Raw genomic sequence first — 19,508 nt, forward strand, 5'->3', positions numbered from 1 at the left:
TTTGCATAAAGCAGGTTCTCAATAAATGTGACTTGAAATCATGAAAATCACTATTGTGGACACCTGCTTTGTTCAAGCAGCCCCTGCTTTCAAGAATGGGGAAAGGGCTATCTCTGACCATTTGACAGCAAAACCCAGAATATAGATACACACCACTGCACTCATAAGCGATATGAAAGTAACGTAATGAACTTCTTAACTTCTCTAATCGTTCATCTTAGCAAATAGCTTTGAGGATCCTGTTTTGTACCAGACACTCTAACAGGTTCTATGGAGTTAAGAATGAGATCCCACCCTAATGATGCTCATTTTCTACTGGGCAGAGTACATTTTTTTCTAATATAAGCAAATTATTACTCTGGACGCTGAAAACTGTTCTGTTATTGCAAACTCATCATTGCAAAAATTAGTGCCCTACCTAACTTAATGGGGTTTGGAAAATAATCATCTTGGGTTGCTGTTTTTGCTATATCACATCTTTCTTATTGAGAGTCAAAGCAGTTTAAGACTAGGTAAGTCTTTCAAAATGTTTCACCTTTTGGAGACAGATGAAATGGTAAGAGTAAATTGTTAATCATACAAATATCTTTGCATCATAAATTTGAATTGGCAAATTTGCCTAACGAGAAATTGAAATTACAACACATACAATGGGGGAAAAGCTATCGGAGCCTCCAATTCATGACTTAGCCATTATCTTGTCTTCCCTATTTGCTGTTTTGTTTACTGCCACTTTCCGCAGCTATTTATTTTAATCCATTTCCCCAAACAGATATTAGAACTTCCGTGGAGCCCTGCACCTCAACACAAGGAAAACAAATTTATTTTCTTCTGTTAGAATTGATGTATTTTTCCATTATTCAATTCTGCTTTTCATGAGTCTCATGTGAAGCACAGAATGTTTGCAGGATGTACAATTGAGCCTTTGGATCCCGTCCATTTCTCCAGGACCACACTGATAGGCATGTTAATTAGATCGTTCTGCAGTTCTAGAGCACAATTACACTGAGCCTTGACCTGAGGAGGAGGAGTGACCAATGGGGATCTGGGGATTTCAAAACCAGAGGCTCTGATGCGGGCTGGGGAGAAGAGGGAGCAGGGCTGCCGTAGCTCCAACTCCCTCATGAGGATGGCGGTGATGGACACACTCAGAGGTAAGGCAAAACTTCCAGGTGAAAATGTACACACATTGGCCTCTCCACACCCACCAAGTTTTCAGTGCTTCAGGAGTTCTGCCCCTATCAGTAATGTTATGACACCCAGGGCTTCCACAGTCCCATCCTCCCCACTTCTGAGAGGAAGAAAGATAGGCTCCAGGCTCAGCTTCCTAAGGGCCTCCTTGGCGCCCAGTCAAGCCCAGATCCTCAGACCCTCTGCTGTACACAAAAATCTGACGACTTCCTGCCCTAACCACCTCCAGATAACTCCCAGCTCCCTCCTCTATTTCCGGGGCTAGGATCCCAGGACCTTTCTGGGTATTCCCCAAGCACTTGATCCTCGAAGTGACCCCACTGCCATAACGGAAAGCCAGGGAAAGAGTCAACAGACCCTGAGGTCCCTCTGAGACCAGGGAGCCAGGTCCTGTGCTAGACCAGTTCTGGGGCCAGAGAATAAAGGATGTTATTTGTGATGCTGAGGACAGGAAAAATACCATGTGGCGTGTTTGGGACCCCTGCAGGCTGTCTGTCCCTTTGGTACTGCCCTGTGACTCATCTTTGACCCCTCTGGTCCACAGTGTGCTCAGCTGGAACTCGATCATAGGCTGCCCTGGGACATCTCTTGTATTGTTCTTTTGCTCTCGCATTATGATTTATCTTTTTCCCAGGGGATGTTTGATCTCAGCTCCTTGAATGCAGAGTGCCCCTGGCACTGGGCGGCAATCTGGACATGCTGTGGGCGTAACCATAAGTAGGAGGATCAGTTGTTCTCATGTCCACAGTTAATGTATGGTAGGAAGCAGGAATGGACAATGATAGAACTCCTTTTATTCTGAGGGTACGCAAATGAGCAAAGAGAATCGGGCACTTTTAAAAAGAAATGGAATCTAAAATAACATTTTTTCTTAAATATTTGCACACTCCTTTAGACACAAATTATCTAATTTTCTAAATGCGTCATGCCATTGTGCATAGGTAGATGATCCCCAACTATGAGGAAGAGTGGTGTTGCCATTACAGGTCTGGACAGAGGTGTCCTGGGAAGGAAGGACAATGGTCTGCAATGGCTATAAGCTGCAATGTGTCACTTTCTGTCACTTCTAATAAAGAACTTTTGTCAGAATGTCTTTGTCCTTGTTCTGCAGAAGTGATAAGTTGTGATAATCTCCTATTATTGACCCTTGGCACCAATAAATAATACATTCGTGATTTATTCATCAAATATTTACTGAAAACCTATCACTCCATGTGCAAGCACTGGACTAGAAGCTTGCGATACAAAGTTATAAAAAAGCAGTTACTGCCCTTGGTCAGTGCTCCTTCCAAAGGAAGTGACAAATTGCTACATGACATGGTTGGGCTACAACACAAATGCAGTGAAAACAGAGGAACTCAGAGAAGGCATCTCAGAAGCTGAATGCAGCATGTGACTTGGGTCTTGGAAGATGTTAGCCACTCCTAAGCTGGAGAAGAGGGAAAAATATTCAAGGCAGAGGGAATAGTTCATGCCAAGGCAGGGAGCTATGAAAAAGAGCATTGTGTATACTGAGAAAGGCAGACCGTTCTACTGGAATGGAGTGGTGTGTGTGTGAGGGAGTGCATTTGGCAGAAGGTGATGATGAGGCTGGAGAGGTGGCAAATAATCTTGATGCCATCCCTCCTTTATAGTTTATCCACTAAACAAGGGGAACTCAGCTGAGGTTTTTCAATCATAGAAATAATATGATTAGGGTTGGTTTTAGTAAGGTTGTTCTGGTGTGAAGAATTAGACAGCTGTCATTCCCGAAGGCAAGAAACCAGAGTCTTGCTTATACTGGTAGAGGCCTGATTTAAGGCACAGTGATGCTTTAGAGAAAAATAGAGAAAACTGACAGATTGGATACCCTATTGAATATGAGGGTCAGGGAGACAGAGAGGGAAGGAGAATTTTTAGGCAATTCCTGGATGGTAGAGTGCACTTACTAACATAAATACTGGGAAAAGGTTTTTTTGTTTGTTTGTTTTTTCAATAAGAGTAGGGGGATGAACTTCCATTTGTACCAATAATAATGCTATTCATGTTTGTAATTTTTAGCATCAGTGCACAGTGAAAATCACATGATGTCAATGTTTTGCCTGAGGCAAAGTGCCCTAATTAAAGACATCCTAAAGTTATTCAAATTTCTTTCCTCCTCCACATATTTTTCTTTCTCCCACAACAGAGTCCCTCCACTTAAACCCCTCCCGACAGAGAGACACCAATCAGAGTTCAGGCTGAGGGCAAGCATGGAGCGGTTCTGGGCTCTGGTGCAAGTATGATTTCTATAAAAAGATATTTAAGAAACAAGGCGAAATGTTGCCATTTTGCCTTTAATGGAAAAGTGGCAAGGAGTTACAATAAAAAAAAAGTTTAATTGAAAAAGAAAAACAATTCTAACTTCTAGGCAATTGCTGAATTTTCAGAAATACACATACCCTTGCAAACCAATAGTTTGTATAAAAATAAACTCTGAAGGTGTGATTAAAAAGGGAGACCCCCAGTCTTCTCCGCTGCACCAATGCACAATAAAAAGAAGGCAGTCTGTCTAAGGTGGGTTTACCCAAGCATGGGCGGGGCTTTGACTTTGGAAGACAGAGCCTGCTTGAAGCGCCTCTTCAGGTCTTGCATATTGGGAGAACGTGGCCGAGGAATGATGGAGGCCCTTCTCCTCTCCCCGCTGAGGCTGTGCAGCTTGCTCACTTCTTTGCAGAGATGCTGAAACACATCACAGACGTCTTCATAGTTTTCGCTGGTGGAAATTTCAAGGAACAGGCTGCCCAGCTCGTTGGCTAGTTGAACCCCATCATCAGTCTGCACCTGCCGGGCGTGCAGCAGGTCCCGCTTGTTGCCCACGATGATGATAGGGGCCTTTGAGTCAGGGTGGACCTTCCGGATGTGCTGGAAAAGGGGGCGAATAGACTGGTAGCTGTCGTAGTCTGTGATGGAATAGACCAGCAGAAAGCCCTCTGCCCACTGCACCCATTTGTACAGGGAGTCAACCACCGGCACGATGTTGTCTTGGACCTGAGGAGATCAAAGGGCGACTGATCAAGGAAGCCCTCGGTGGGAGGCGACTCAAAATAACATCAAAGTAACCCTTGAACAATGGTTGAAAAAGAAATCACTAGATACAGTTTTCAGATTCTGCCCAGCTCCTGCAGAGGAGGTTTTGGATGCAGAAAGAGCAGATTCTCAGGCAAGTTTCCTCTCTGGGTCATTTTATTAGCTGTTACCAATGCATTGTTTTTAACCCTCCGCCCCGCCCCCGCGCGTCGCCCCTACCCCCGCCGCTTGGCAGGTAGTCAGTCTGTGGTGAATCCAGGCTGACTGAAGAATGACATCAATGAGAACTTTCAAATCAGAATGTCGCAATTTTTAGGGAACTAACTCAGAAAAAAACATTGAAAATAAGCCAAGATAAATATCTATTCCCAAAACCCATAAAAATATTTTTAGCATGTCCTTCCTGAGAGTGTTCCAGAATTAAATTCTTTCTTTCTGTTCTTCCACAAGACCTCTCCTCCCTGGAAGGGAGAGCAATTAGTAACTTGTTAATCAAGTTACATTCCTGACAGGGTGCCAAGGCGCTCTGACTGCAGTTACTGACTTGAGGAAACAGCTAGAAATGGAAGCTCTTTGGTAGTCCTTGCTAGGGGAGAAGATCCTCTCCGGAATCCCACCCAGACTGTTTTGTTAACGGTTCCATGGTCGAGCTCTGAAAGTGAGGCCGATCCCAGTAGCGATGCCCTAACATCTTTGCAAAGAGAAGTTAAGCGACTCTCCCCACTCTCCGAGGTAGCTCAAGAGAGGAAGCTGCCCCAAACCGTCCAGTCCACCTCCCCTTGCAGGGTTTCTGACACCCCACTGACCAGCCCCTCCTGAGTCTGCCCAGTGCTCCATCTAAGTGCACAACAGGCCTGGTGAGACATCTTGCTCACGCTCCGGAGCGACCTCGGTGTGGGAAGGGATGTCCGCCGTCCTTACCTGGATTCCTCCGGGGGTGTCCTGGATCTGCAGAGACAACTGGTCTCCCTCGACACAGACAAGCCGTGAGTACAACTTGCCTGGAGAATGAAGGAGAGTCTGCTTTAAATTCTTACACTCTCATCAGGACAAAGAAAGTCGGAGCATGCAGCCACAAAGGCAGGGGCGCGTAATTATTCTAACCTGTGTTTGGTTCATAATCGCCAATGAATCTCTTGGTCAAGAAGCGCACAATCATTGCTGAAAATGAAACAGTAAAATCAGCTGGAGGACTTGGACAAGACCGTCAAACCCCGACACACTCGGGGAGAAGGAGGGACGGATGAGCTGCGGACTCCGCAAAACCCTGCGGCGGCCGCCGTGGTCTTTGGTGGCGGGAGGACGGCAGAGCAGGTGCTCGACCTGCTGAGCCAGCCCACGTTCTCCAACAGGTGCCAAACCGGTGAGAGCCTTTGAGTGGATGCTCCGGGAAGCCGCGCGGAAACCAGGCGGGGGAGGGGGGTGGGGCGGAGACGTCGGCTTCCTCCCCGGGTCCTGTCCACCCCGCCGCGAGTCCCTGCTCTTCCCCAGCCCCCGGTGGTCCGGCCCGGCCCAGGGTGGCGGCCGTGCGGCCGCCTAGGCACTCACCGCTCTTGCCCACGCGGCCGGCGCCCAACACGGCCAGTTTGATGTCCCTGGGAAGGAGGTAGTCGGAGGACGACTCTGGGATGGGCGCGAGCAGAAAGTGCCCGGACATGCTGGGCGGGCGCATGGACAGAGTCCCACCACCGAGAGCCGCCGAGAGCACAAGCCTATCCAGCGGGGCCGCGGCCACAGCCCGAGCGGCTGTCGAGCGGGGAGCCGGAGCGGGAGGACTGGGGCTGGGGAACCAGGCAGACCACGGAGCTGTCAACGCTATAGGCTCTTAAAGGGCTCCGCGGTGGAGGGCGGGGGAGGGCGAGGGGCGGAGGTGCCGCGGCCACAGCCTCTAGCTCCTCCTCTTTCCCCCACCCTCCCCCGCAGGAGGAGCAGGAAAAACGGGACTGTCACCGCGGACCAGACCTGCACTCCGCCTCTGCGCCTGACGCGCTTTGCTCGTGGCCGCCGGACCCTGGAAATATAGCCACTATCCCAAGAGCGCAGGCGAGGCCTCTCCCCGGCTGCCCCGCAGAGCCCCAGGAGCCCCTCTACTAGTCACCACTCTACACTAGTGGGTGAACTGAGGAGCTGGGGGCGAATGAAGGGGGAAAAGTGCAATCAGTCTAATGTCCCGCAACAGTGGGAAGGAAAAATCCTGTTGAACGATGCCTTTTATTTACAAAAGGTGATAAGGGGTGGCGTTAATAGGGAGAGGGGGAGGGAGGGGGCAAGAGCCCCCTCAGTAGTGCTAAAAAGGAGTTGTAGTCACTGTGGCCCGGCTCCAGATCTGTGAAGGCCCCTGGGGGCACTAACTTCTTTGCACCTCAGCTGGCGCTGGTTGCATTGACTCATTAGAGAAAGCTCAGTAAGCATTCCCTTCCCTGGGAGCTTTGGCTCAGGACACATGCACTTGAGTCATGCATGTGCTTTGCTATTCAAGTACTGACTTCCAGGTGTAAAGTGGAGTGTGGGGGTGGGGGTGGGGAAGGAGTGGGAGGAAGAGGACACCGAAGAGGCCTGGTTCTGTGTTTCAAGGCCCATGCTGGCAACGCAGAGCCTGGGGGTTTATTCTTGCAGGTTAGAATGCTTCTGGCCTCCTGCGCTCCAGCCTCCTGTGTCCAATTCCTTTTAGACAGCCCCACCTTTCCTCACCCCTCCCTCTACCCTGGTTGCATTAGTTAGCTTTTGCTGCATGAAAAACTGCACAAAACCAATTGGCTTAAAACAGTAATCCTTCATAGTTGCTCACAAGTGTGAAGGGCAGTGGGGTGGTGATCCTGCCCTAGGCCAGGCTAAGCTGATCTTGGTTGGCTTATTCACACATCTGCAGAGAGCTGGCAGGGGCTGAGGAACTAGCATCATCCTGCAGCTGGCTGTCAGTTATGATGAAAGAGGGACAGTGACTGAGCCACATGGCTCTCCTCATCCAGCAGGCTGGCCAGGGCTTGTTCTCATGGTACCTGAGAAGGGTTCCAAGAGAGTCGCTTGGGCTCACAGATGGAACGCATCACCTGTGCTGCTTTCTGTAGGCCAAAGCAAGTCACAATGCCAGCTCAAATAGAAAGGGTAGGGAAATACACTTTACTCCTTGATGGAGGGAGCTGCCGAGGTACATTGGGATGCAGAGAGGGGTTAAAAAGTGGGACCCATTTTTGCAATTGACCATACTGATTAATGTGCCTCCAATCACCCGGTAGTAGCCCAGTGACCTGTGTCATCCCTGACTCCCAGCATTCTTGCTTCCACACCCATTAGCTGCCAAATTCCATCATTTCTACTGCCTCCATTTCTTGTCTCCTCCTCTTCACCCCTACTGCTGTCTTCATTTCTCATTTGAAGAATCCTTAATAATCCTGAAGGAATAGATGGTGACTAGTTTACTTGTTCCTCCCTTGGGGAAGCTTCCTCTGAACACTGCCGCCATCCATACCCCTACTTCCCAGTTACTCTCAAGGCATCCCTGGCAGTACTCAAGTGTCACTGCTTTCTGGTGATATATTTGTTTCATGTCTTTCTCCAGGAGAGTAAGGACTCTTTGTGTCTTCAGTACCCAGCACAGAGCAGTACCTGGGACCTAAAAGGTCCTGAATATTCATTCAAGGACTGACCTCTAAATGAATAAAGGTTGTCTTCACTGTGTGAACTGGAAAAGGCAGAAATCATGTGTGTAACCATGACCCCAATACCTTAGTTTTGAAAGCAACATGCTCTCATGAACAAGTGTTCCAGGGAATATCCTGAGATGAATTGCTGTATTTCATTAACTTTTGGCTGTTCACAAGGCAATCCCCTTCTGTTAAACTTCAGTTCCACTGGGAAGACCTGAGCAGGGCACCCCCTTTCCTGAAAGGGGAAAAGGCACCATAAGACAGCTACTATTTACAGAACAATCTTGTAACTATTAGGTTCCTGTGGTCCTTAAGCAGCTCAGTGAGAAGGTTCTGGGTTGTTGTCTCAGGTTCTCTTGGCCTCTCCTTCTTGGACACAAAATGGCTCCTGCTTCACCAAACATCAAGTCCTCATTCAAGCAGGCAGGGAGGACCCCTCTTCCTTTGCCTTTTATTGTGAACTAATTTTCAGAAGAACCCAGACGACTTTCTTATGTCTCAATGGCCAGAACTGAGGAGCTGGGAAAGTTTATCCAAATATCTGGCAAAAAAGACTGGGATTGCTATGGCTAACTTGAACAAGCCTAGTTCCTCCCCAGGGGATAGACACAGTTGCTACCTCTTAAAAATCAAGGAATATAGGAGAGAATCTGTTGCGCAACTGTCAATGGGATCTGCCACAAACTTCACTTTCTTGGAGTCTAAATGCAGAACTTTCAAGGGAAAAACCCTTTCTGGGCTGAACCTTAGGCTTCTCCACCTCAGTCTTACACTCCCAGTCAGGAATAAGGCCATTTAAGGTTACGGTCGCCCAGTAAGGAAGATACCTAAGACTGCTCCCAGCCCTGGTAATAATTACATTCATTTTACATTCACATCACACCTTTGTTCAATGAGCTCAAAACGTTATTCCATTCTACTTGGAAAATTCTTTGCATTTGTAAACACACAAGATAATAAATGACCTTTTAATGCAGACAATACATTAATGAACTGCAGAATTATAAATGGCCTTGAATAAATTGTTGCTGCTTGTGTTCTACTTCATTTGGATTTGTGTCCAGTTACATAAAATTGTGGTGTAGCTAACATTAACAGGCATGCTTAGGTCGTTTTAGAAAAATAGAAACGCGTAGGCAGATATGGATACACAAATCCGTGGGTGTTTAGAATGAGTGTGAAGGGCAGAATTTGGAATATGCAAACATCACCAGGCTTAGGAAGTTGATCCTAACTCTTTACCAGCTAAATAAGCTTGATTTCTAGCCCCAAGGCAAAACCTCACCAAAGGTTTGTCCCCAACTAGTTTGTCTCTCCCACCACCATCCAACACTAACATCCATGACCTTTCCTGTACAGCCTAAATCCTTATTACTACCTACTGAAGACTTCAGAGGCTGCCTTTTGATACTTTCCCCAGAATAGGATCTATGCTTTTGTCGTCTTACCAACTCATGATTTCGTCAAAATAATTGAAAATCTACTCTGAAAGTCTCAGTGCTGGTACAGAACACACAGAACAGCTAGGTTTCTATTATGAAACATTTACTGAGAGGACAACAAAGTGTAAGATACTCCTGCCTGCCTTCACAGGCATCCTCATAATGTTAAATAAAGGAATTATCATTCATAAATTACTGAATCAAAAAATTCTGTATCTTAATTCCTTAATCTTTGAAACTGGTAAAAGATCTTCTAAATTGAGGTTCAGACAAGCTTAGGAATTTATCCAAAGTCAGAGCCATTCAGAAGTTGCGATCAGCCAACCCCTCTGATCTCAAATCTTGGTGCTGTCCACCAATGAGGAAAGTGGGATGGAGAGTACTCTGGTCATGTAAATGGAATGACAAAACAGGTCAAACCTACTCTGAATCTCTCAAGAGCAAAAAATCCAAGCACATCCTCACTTTACCCAAGCCATCATTTCATTTTGTAGACAATAGGGTACTCCACTGTCATTTCTTTTCCAAGCCAAATGACTTCCATAAATTTCATCCTTGCAAGGCCAAGTGTGTAAGAAAGATTTTTTCCTGTCCCTTATCCCTTTGGGACTTTGTGAAAAGGCCTATTGCTCCTTGTCCCACACTTTCGCTGTTTGAAAAGTATCACAACAGAGAACACTGGCTAGCTGCTTATCCATTCCTTGACACATTTTCTGCCTCAGCAGAACAGCTGCAGGTGCTGCCTCATTGTTGTTATTCATAACCAAGCAATTTGTCTAACAGGTAAGGAGTTTTGAACAAAATTTGTTTCTCCTTTAAGTGGAGCTGGGATGAAAAACACTAGACACATACACACACTCATGTTTCAAACAAATCAAATTGTCTTGAATCTCGTGCTCAACATAAAAAAGATAAACCTATCGTATTTATATTTTAGCAATTTACTGCTAATTTCTATTATTTTTTGTTTTTTAGCACTTTTTCCATCCCAGTAGAGAAAATACTAACATACTAGTGGGAATGTAGGAGATACAAAAGGAGGGGGTTTTTTTGCCACAACTTTCAGACTTCAAAAAGAGTATGTTTCGTTTATTCAATCCTTGGGGTTGGGTTCAACTGAACAAAACAGAGGCCTTAAAAGACACCTGGCTAGATCAGAATCCAGAAAGTCCAAGCAGTCACACAACCCCTCTACAATCTTGACTCTAAGTAAGAACACAGTAAAAATTTCTGTTAGAATACTTTTCATTCTCAACAAGGGAATTGTAAAGAATTTATAAATATACAATCTGTGATGGTTACTCATTATTTAAAAGGACCTGCATTTCAAGAAAGGCACGTTTTTTCAGCGCATTACCCAAAGCTCAGGGATTTCAATATAATTCATGTAGTAAAACCTTCCAAACTGGTATATTTTACAGGACATCCAGATGGAGCTGCCCAAGAGGGAGCCATAAATATAGATCTAGATTTTCAGACAGTGAGCTCTGAAATCTAATTCTCAAGTGTATGAGAGAAAGGAAAGACAGAACAGTGGTTCTCCAGCTTTAAACACGTATCTTAATCACCCAGGGCTTAAGAGTGCTGCACCCCACTCCTACAATTTGACTCAAATTGTCCTTGGATAGGTCTGCCTTTTCATCAAGTTTCTAGCTGATGCAGCCAGCTGGAGAACTGGGAAAAAGTACCATAGCAGAAGCCTCTGGAAGAGAGAAAAAAGTCAAATATATTTAAGGAGACAGTCAAATTGAAAAGCCTCTAAATGTGTTGGTAAACTTTGAGTAGTTTCATTGGAGTGGTGAAGACAGAAGCCATATTTGCTGTGGGACTGGGAAATTTAAGCTACCAGAGGAAGGCACAGGAAAAGCTGCTCCTTTTATTTGTTGGTTTTTATAAGTCTGTAGGTTGAAGTCAAGGAAGCAGCAAGTGGAAAAGGGTCAAAGGCACAAAAGACCAGGAATAATCAATGAAGAGGACAGAAACGAGAGCACTTTTAGCACCAACTCTTGATACCTTATTTTGCCTTTATAATGGCTACAAAAAAATTCAGGAAACAGAATTTTGAAATATGCAAAGTGGGAGTTGAGTTTAAAATGACTCCAACTGGACACAGTGGCGCCATCAACTAAAACTGGAAAACACAGAACAGGAATGCCAGCTGAAGCAACTTAACATTTTTTTCTGGTTGCTTTCTGTGAAGAATTCTGTTAACCAATATAAGTATGACTAAACACATTTTTCTACCACTAGGTATGAACCTTTAGTGGCAGTTAACACGCACCATTTGTTATGTTATGCATTCACCAAGTTTCGAAAACAGGTTTGCTGGATTCCAAAGCAGACCCATTATTACGCTTCACTGGAGAAAACTGAAGGCCACTAACATTGGATTTACCCATTCACAACACCGACTGAAGTTATAAAAATGAATAGGTTCTTGCCCACTGGTGGGGAAGAGAATTATTCTAAGTGTCAAGTTTTCCATTTCAAATGAACTCATGTTACTGCTACAGGTGTCTCAGAATACTGAAGGCAGCTAGGATAGGATGTTATCAATTCTCTTCTGGATATGCTTGAGATGTTTTTGCTACATCCAAGTAGATCTCCAGGAAGCAACAGAATTAACACAAGTGTGCTCCAACTATACAAAGTAGCTTTAAAATGTTCCCATTAATATGAAGCAATATAAATAATACTAGCGATTAAGACCTGATGATGGAGCCAAACTGCCTGGATTTGAATCTGCCTAATGCTCTGCACCTGTAACCTAAGGCAAGTTAACTGTGTCTCAGCTTTCTTTTATGTAAAATGGGCTAAACATGTGAAGTGTTTAGAAGGCAACACATTAACTGTGACACAGATGTTTATCCTTGGTTGGGAGGGAAAAAAAAAATTCTTGTTCAAAATTATCAAACTTATTATTTTCCAAGCCATGTCCCATGAGAGGTTGAAGCAACACAGAACTATTAGGCAGCTCACAAAAAACAGGGTACTTGAAAACAATCTATTTTTTAAGTAGCAGGCCTCAAAGGTAAGGTTCTGATGTACAGCTACTTATTATCTAATTGTAAGTAATCAACTTTCCTTGAGCTTAACTATAATGCAAAAAGAGTGCTGTTTCCTAATCAATGGAGTACATTCTTTGTTGCAAATAAGTCACCCCTATCTTTTGGCCAGAAAAAAACACTAAGTTCGTAAAGGCATCACCCAATGAATTCAATGTTTTTATCAGTATAGAAGGTCTTTTATTTTTTTCACACTTATCATGCCATGAATTCATAGGGAATGGGTTCCAGCAGCTCAGGCTCCTTTCCATTAGTTCTCACAAAGTGTGCTTCTCTGGGCGGAGCAGGCTATAATTAAAAGAGAAAAAAGCGGGGATCAGGGGGAGGGAATGATTATGTGAAGTACTGTAACTCAATTTCAAAGTGTTCTCAGAAACAATGAAAACAAAGTACATACTCAATTCTTTTTTACTTTCACGTAAAGTATTACTGAGCAACAGTTTTACATTCCCATGATCAACCAAAAAACCCTTTGTCAAGTACTCACCTGACGCTTCAGTTGAACCCAGGTTCCCTTCTCTTTAGCTTCTTTCTTTTTCTGATCATTTTCCTTCACACGTTTCAGGAAGCTATCTCGACTCTTAGAGTGCTTAATATGCTCAATACGTACATTAATTCTCTTGGCAAGAATCTTGCCCCTGGAAAAAGCAAAATTCTTATAAATGTGTCATAAAAAAATAAAACCAAAAATCAAATAAACCATGAACCTTTTTACCCACAGATAGGATAACAGACCCTGAAACACTAAATAGTTTAACCAAAACCAGATCATTATCAAACTTTTTATACTCTGAAAACTAGAACTGCTTAATAACAAAGCCTATTAAGACTTTCCAGCATGTCTGTTTTGATTTGTTTCCTCTGACAGGATACAAGACAAACACCCAGTTTACTTGAGTTTTAAAAGGATAGTTCCTTTGCCCCATTTGAATGACCAATAAAGACATAAGTCCAATTGGCAAAGTGAAAAGGGGGTATGAGGGAATATGAATTAGCCACTAATAACTATGACGTTACTTACTTAACTTGTTTGTTTACAACAATGCCCACCGCATGCTGGGTGACATTATAGACTCTTCCAGTTTTGCCATGGTAACATTTGTGGGGCATTCCTTTTTGAACAGTGCCCATTCCCTGTTAAGAAAGGAGATAAATGTCATCCCAGCAAGTCCCCTCCTTCCTTTTAAACCGTGACTTTTATTGAAGTAACTAAGAGACTTCTTTTAAATGACAACTCAAGAGCTTTCAGAGCCGGTGAAATGCATTTTTCACATTGCTTTAAGCAATCAAAAAGACAATCATCATTAAGCTCTAGAATGCCAGGATACACTCAAATATTGGTCACAAAAGAACACAGCTTTTATTGGTTTTATTAATCACCATCAATAAATTTCATACTAAGGCATTCCTTGTCACCTCAACAAACTCTGATTATTCTCCTATATTTTCCCACTAGCTGTTAACAAGTAATGAGAAATTCCTTAGACTCAAGAACAGCACTTTAAAAACTGGATTTAAAAGTAAAATTAAATTAGCTATTCAGGGGCAATGCATTCCCCCCCCCCCCCATTAAGGATAAAAAGGAGCCAACAGGTGCAATAAACACTAATACTTGAATTCCTATTATATTAAATCCAACTTTTGTAACTTCTAATGTTATTTCCCCAATTTTATAATTTACCTTGATATCTACAATATCACCTTTCTTGTAGATTCGCATGTATGTAGCCAAAGGAACAACTCCTAAAAAAAGTGGTATCAAGATTTAAAAGTCAAGTGAAAGAAATATAACCCCATTAGCTTTTTGACACACACATTTGACAATTACATGCATTTTAAAAACTTGCTAGTTGACAATTTAAGAACTATTATATAAAATTCATGTTTTTTAAATTACAAAATAAGATTAGGTGCTAGGTAATTTCCATACATTAAGAATATATTATATGAACTGCCACACAAATATATTAATACAACAGAAACGTATGCCACGCTTGCTCTCCAAAGAGGGTAAATCTACTCACCATGTTTTCTAAAAGGCCTAGAAAACATATAACGGGTTCCTCTCCTCTTTCCCTTTGTGTTAGTCATTTTGGCGAATTACTGAAACCAGAAAGTATAAAATAGTCTCAAATAACAGCCAACAAATATTTCCTACAAATGGTAAGAACCATCATTTTAGCAAGTAAAATCTTTGACAAACCTAAATTCTATAACATTAAAATTCCTAAGTAGCAGAAATGGACTTTAGAAGCCAAACCAGTATTTTGCCTACTAGAATATAAAAATAAAACAGGACCCCCACCACACTATTACCTGTAAAATCCCAGCCTAGAATGTCAAGGGCACTGGAATTAGTAACTAGGCATTCCTTTAGAATAGAAGATAGAAGATAATTTACTGTTGGAAAGCATAATACAACTAAATCTTTCATTTTTACACGGTGAATTAAACCCCTTTTATTGTAAACCTAATTTTTTTGACAGTGTATGTATGTCTTGTATAAAAACTTAACTGTCAAAAATTTCCAACTCACTATTTAAGAATTCACATATAGGCATTTAGAAGAAACCTTTCATTTTGTTTCCCAAAAGGTTCCAGGTGTTTCAGGCCATCTGAGAACTACCTTTGCTGACAATTGCTACCACAAGGCAAAATATACCTAAGTCTGGCCTAACTTGTTCAGAGTTCTACGTAAATTGTTCTCTTAATCAACATTGCTTAATCGTAAAGAGTGACTCCACCAAAGTACCTTTTTCATATAACTTGTGAGGTAGAGAAGCACAAGAATGTCTCACCTAACCCACCCAAAGCCAAATCACTGTTAAAACAAATGCACCCTTTGCTTCTAAAAGCAACTAGGTATCTATTGAATGGCAGATACCCTATTTTCATCCTCAAAGTATTGGTTCATATAAACTTGTGTTAAGTTCATAAACAAGGAAAGATGTTCTGCAGGTCCAAGTACTTTATGTCAAAAAGTGGCAGAATCAGTAATGGAAGTCATTTCTTACTCCAGAGCCCAGACTCCGTGCACCAGGTCCGTCTTCTGGAGTAAGAAATTCATTTTACGTCAATACCCAGTATAGAAAATGTTTCTATTATTTCCAAAACTAAAACCCACTATGGGGTGCAAACTTCAATTTGGTCAACTCTAGTAGCTGGCGGCTACTATCCACAAACTAGACAAAAAGATAAGACACTACGATTACGTGGTTCTTCAATAACCTTTCGCCTAAACTTCTATTCGGGAATTCACTCAACACAATATGCCCCTGCATTAACAAATCAACGTCCGTGGCAAATAATTTTCCCTTTGTCCAATGCGATCCTGGGCGAAAAACAACATGATATCATTTCATACACCAAAGATCAGTGGTCTGGGGTTCTCTATCCAGTTGAACACAATGGGAACGTACTCCGTTTTCCGACCACGAGGCTTTCACACACAAACAGGCCTCACAGAAGATTAAAGGTGACTCCTAGTTTTAAACCCGTTCCTCCTACCCATAAGTCCTAATCTGACAGCATTACGAGTGTAGATTTTAAGTTAGGAGTAAAAATGCCACACAGATGTGTTTGAAAGGCATCACACCACGCGGCCCGGCCCCAGTTTGTCCAAGAGCCCGGATAACGGAGATAAGCCATGAGGTCACAGGTAAGACGAATTATCTCCCTGAATGACACGAGTCGCCTCACGCAGGTGATTCGACGTCGTTTTTCTCGAGCCTGGTCTCTGCTAAGCTACAGTATCGCATTCTGGTCCTCGGCTCCCGGCCCAAGGCCGTCACCGCCAGACGCACGCCATTCCGGTCTAGATAAACACATCTCCACTACCCAGACCGGAGGGGCCCAAACAATCTACCCAGGTTCTCTATGGCCCCAATGGGCTGCTCCAGCGGACTCAGGATTAGAACTCAAGACTGTAGAACGAAGTTCGCCGGGAGGAAGACGCACACACTACCTGGAAGATGGCGGTTCCGATCGAAAAGAAGGAGGCGGGGCTGAGGCGCGTGCCTTACAAGGGCCCCACGGCTGCCCGCGGCACTGCCTGAAAGAAACGCCAGCCGAAAGAGGCTCTTCTTGGATTAGGGACTCTTAGAGACGATTAGAGAATCATCTCTGAGACTAAAAAGAGGCTGTCAGAATATTTCCCTTTCTTATGAAAAAAGCAATCGACCAAAAGAAGCTTGGTACTTGGATCTTGCCAGACAGCCCGGAAAAGGGCTTTCAAGGGCGTCAAACAAAACGATGACGCCCCGAGCGTGCCAACGTCTGCTCTTGCATCAGAGGATTCGCCGCAAGGGGGTGTGTCTGTTTCCGGGCGCGAAGATGTGGCTGGTCCTTAGAACGCCGTATTTTAGGACTCGTAATTGGTGGTTATTTGTAGGAATGACTACATGGACGCAAAACGAGGCTATGGTTAAGGCGAGAACATTATCCAGTTTGTATGTCTCTTAAAAGTTTTTCTCCCAAATGCATCAGAGCCTACTACGCACTGGCTTATAAATATATCCATGTTACAACCTTTTAAGGCAGTTTGGCAAAATCTGGTGGAACTGCAAATGTCCAAATGCTAAGTCCCAGCATTCCATCCAATGTATCTTATAGAAACCTCGATATATAGACAGTGGTGTACATAACAACACTGTGAATAAAAGCAAATATTTGGAAACATCTGTCAAGAGAATAAATGCTTAATGGGATAGTCATGTAATGAAATATAATATCCCGTTAAGAATGAAAACAGGAATAGGACGAAGCGAAAGAGGATGATATAGAATATATGTAGTATGATAACTTACATGTATACAATTTTAAAACAAAATATTACTGCTTAGATACATATACATCTATAGTGAAAGTGAAGGGAATAAAAATCAAATTTAGAAAAAGACAAATTTAGAAAATTTAGGGGACTATAAAGAAAGAGGTATAAGGGAGGCTTTAACTCTTCACCATTTTAAAATTGGATATTAAATATACAGAAAACCATTGTTCATAGGTTATTGAGCCTTCCTTAACTTTTATAATATCCTTATTTTGTATTGTTTATTCTATTACACTTGTCCCAATTTTTTCCCTCTTGTCCTCCTCCACCCTTCCACACCTCTACCTCACAGTCAATCCCCTCTCCGTTGTCCATGTCCAGCGTCATTAGTACATGTTCTTGTCCAGCGTCATTAGTACATGTCCTTTGGCTAGTCCCTTCCCTTTTCTTCCACCATTCTCCCTCTCCCTGCTCCCCTCCTACAGCTATCAGTCTGTTCCATGTTTACATGTCTCTGGTATTTTTCCTGTTAGTTTATTTTGTTCATTAGATTAGATTATAAGTGCAGTTATATGGTTTTTGTCTTTCACTGACTGGCTTATTTCACTTAGCATAATGGTCTCTGGTTCCATCCATGCTGTCCCAAAAGGCAGGAGTTTCTTCTTTTTTTCCACCGTGCAGTATTCCATTGTGTGAATGAACCACCGTGTTCTAATCCATTCATCTACTAATGGACACTTGTGCTATTTCCAACATTTGGCTATTGTAAATAGCACTGCTATGAACATAGGGGTGCATAAATTCTTTTGAATTGGTGTTTCAGGATTCTTAGGGTATAATCCCAGCAGTAGAATCTCTGGGTAATAAAGCAGTTCCATTATTAATTTTTTGAGGAACTTCCAAACTGTTTTCCACAGTGGCTGCACCAGCCTGCATTCCCACCAACAGTGCACCAAGGCTCCCTTTTCTCCACATCCTTGCCAGCACTTGTTTTTTGTTGATTTATTAATGACCACCATTCTGACAGGCGTGAGGTGATACTTCATTGTGGTTTTAATTTGCATCTCTCTTATGTTGAGCATTTTTCCATATGTCTACGCGCCTTCTGTATGTCCTCCCTTTTTCTATTTTAGGATCCCATCGAGGATACCACATTCTAGGTAGTTATCATGTCTCCTTGGCAGTTTCTCAGACTTTCCATGTTTTTCATGAACTTGACAGTTTTGGAAGAGTACTGGTCAGTTATTTTGTAGGATGCCCCAATAATGGAATTTGTCTGATTTTTAAATAACTATATATTACTATTTTTTAACTTACTTGTATCATGATATTAGTTTCAGATGTACAAGATAATGATTAGGTATATATGACTTATGAAATGAGTACCACAATAATTCTGTACCCATCAAACACCATACACAGTTATTACAATATTATTGACTATATACCCTATGCTGTACTATACATGCTTGTGGCTATTTTTGTTAACTGCCAATTTGTACTTCTCAATCCCTTTTACCTTTTTCACTCATCCCTCCAACACCCTTCCCATTTGGTGACCATCAATTTGTTCTTTGTATTTGAGTTCATCTTTGCTTTGTTTGTTCATTAATTTATTTATTTTTGTCATTTTTCTTTTTTTCTTTTTTTTATTGTTGACACTATTGCGGATGTCCCCATTCCCCCACTTTGTCTTTCTCCTCCTAGCCTCTGCTTCCGCTTCCCTCTGTCCATCACCACACTGTTGTCTGTGTCCATGGGCTATACATATATATTCTTTGGCTAATCCCTTCATTTTCTTTCATCCAGTTCCCTCTTCCCCCATTCCCTCTGACAGCTGTCAGTCTGTTCCATGTATCCATGTCTCTGTTTCTATTTCTTTCATCAGGTTATTTTGTTTATTAGATGCCACATAGAAATGATATCATATAGTATTTGTCTTTCTCTGGCTGGCTTATTTCACTTAGCATAATAATCTTGAGATCCATGTTTGTTCATTTATTTTGTTTTTTAGATTCCACATAGAAGTAAAATCGTGGTATTTGCCTTTCTTGGTCTAACTTATTTCAGGTAGCATAATGTCTTCTAGATCTATCCATCTTGTTGCAAATGGAAATATTTCATTGTCTTTTATAATTGAGTAATATTCCATTGTATACATGTACCACATCTTCTTTATCCACTCACCTATTGATGGGCATTTAGGTTGCTTCCTGTCTTGGTGATTGTAAATAATGCTGCAATGAACAAAGGGGTGCATGTATCTTTTTAAATTAGTGTTTCAGATTTCTTTGGATAAATTCCCAGAAGTTGAATTACTGGGTCATATGGTAGTTCTTCTTTT

At 42.6% G+C, this 19,508-nt stretch overlaps 2 protein-coding genes and 2 non-coding genes across 6 annotated transcripts; all 4 read right to left on the minus strand.

Annotated features, from left to right (window-relative positions):
* Window positions 1-3,366: 3,366 nt before the first annotated feature.
* On the minus strand, window positions 3,367-6,016 carry RASL11A (RAS like family 11 member A). Of its 2 annotated transcripts, none has more exons than XM_054577139.1 (4): window positions 5,788-6,016; window positions 5,344-5,400; window positions 5,161-5,240; window positions 3,367-4,074 (listed from the first exon to the last, which is right to left on the minus strand). In XM_054577139.1, the coding sequence occupies exons 1-4, from the start codon at window positions 5,909-5,911 to the stop codon at window positions 3,733-3,735; spliced, it is 603 nt and encodes a 200-aa protein (XP_054433114.1). In that variant the 5' UTR covers window positions 5,912-6,016; the 3' UTR covers window positions 3,367-3,732. The 2 variants fall into 2 exon arrangements, with proteins under 2 accessions (XP_054433114.1, XP_054433113.1); XM_054577138.1 differs by having other exon boundaries at window positions 3,367-4,200.
* Window positions 6,017-12,558: 6,542 nt separating this feature from the next.
* On the minus strand, window positions 12,559-16,454 carry RPL21 (ribosomal protein L21). Of its 2 annotated transcripts, none has more exons than XM_054577140.1 (6): window positions 16,358-16,454; window positions 14,418-14,496; window positions 14,075-14,136; window positions 13,415-13,527; window positions 12,881-13,031; window positions 12,559-12,681 (listed from the first exon to the last, which is right to left on the minus strand). In XM_054577140.1, exons 2-6 carry the CDS (start codon window positions 14,482-14,484, stop codon window positions 12,592-12,594), a joined length of 483 nt encoding a protein of 160 aa, XP_054433115.1. In that variant the 5' UTR covers window positions 14,485-14,496; window positions 16,358-16,454; the 3' UTR covers window positions 12,559-12,591. The 2 variants fall into 2 exon arrangements, with proteins under 2 accessions (XP_054433115.1, XP_054433116.1); XM_054577141.1 differs by lacking the exon at window positions 16,358-16,454 and adding an exon at window positions 16,259-16,283.
* Window positions 13,244-13,370, minus strand: LOC129073539 (small nucleolar RNA SNORA27). The gene has a single exon (XR_008529447.1). It is a non-coding gene; the product is annotated as a small nucleolar RNA SNORA27 (small nucleolar RNA).
* Window positions 13,634-13,704, minus strand: LOC129073542 (small nucleolar RNA SNORD102). The gene has a single exon (XR_008529450.1). It is a non-coding gene; the product is annotated as a small nucleolar RNA SNORD102 (small nucleolar RNA).
* Window positions 16,455-19,508: the final 3,054 nt, after the last annotated feature.

This window comes from Pteronotus mesoamericanus, unplaced genomic scaffold (assembly GCF_021234165.1).
Source record: "Pteronotus mesoamericanus isolate MK-2021 breed Mesoamerican mustached bat unplaced genomic scaffold, CSHL_Meso_final contig_41, whole genome shotgun sequence".
In the NCBI taxonomy this organism is placed as follows: Eukaryota; Metazoa; Chordata; class Mammalia; order Chiroptera; family Mormoopidae; genus Pteronotus; species Pteronotus mesoamericanus.

Bases quoted from the DNA above. Each gene is read 5' to 3' on its own strand.
- RASL11A (XM_054577138.1), bottom strand. From the start codon at position 5,911: ATGCGCCCGCCCAGCATGTCCGGGCACTTTCTGCTCGCGCCCATCCCA. The intron at 5,401-5,787 runs GTGAGTGCCTAG...TTTCATTTTCAG, and splicing joins CGGCCGCGTGGGCAAGAGCG to CAATGATTGTGCGCTTCTTG. The intron at 4,201-5,160 runs GTAAGGACGGCG...TGATCTCCTCAG, and splicing joins ACACCCCCGGAGGAATCCAG to GTCCAAGACAACATCGTGCC.
- RPL21 (XM_054577140.1), bottom strand. From the start codon at position 14,484: ATGACTAACACAAAGGGAAAGAGGAGAGGAACCCGTTATATGTTTTCT. The intron at 13,528-14,074 runs GTAAATTATAAA...CTTTCTTAACAG, and splicing joins GTGATATTGTAGATATCAAG to GGAATGGGCACTGTTCAAAA. The intron at 13,032-13,414 runs GTAAGTAACGTC...TGCTTTTTCCAG, and splicing joins GTTGTAAACAAACAAGTTAA to GGGCAAGATTCTTGCCAAGA.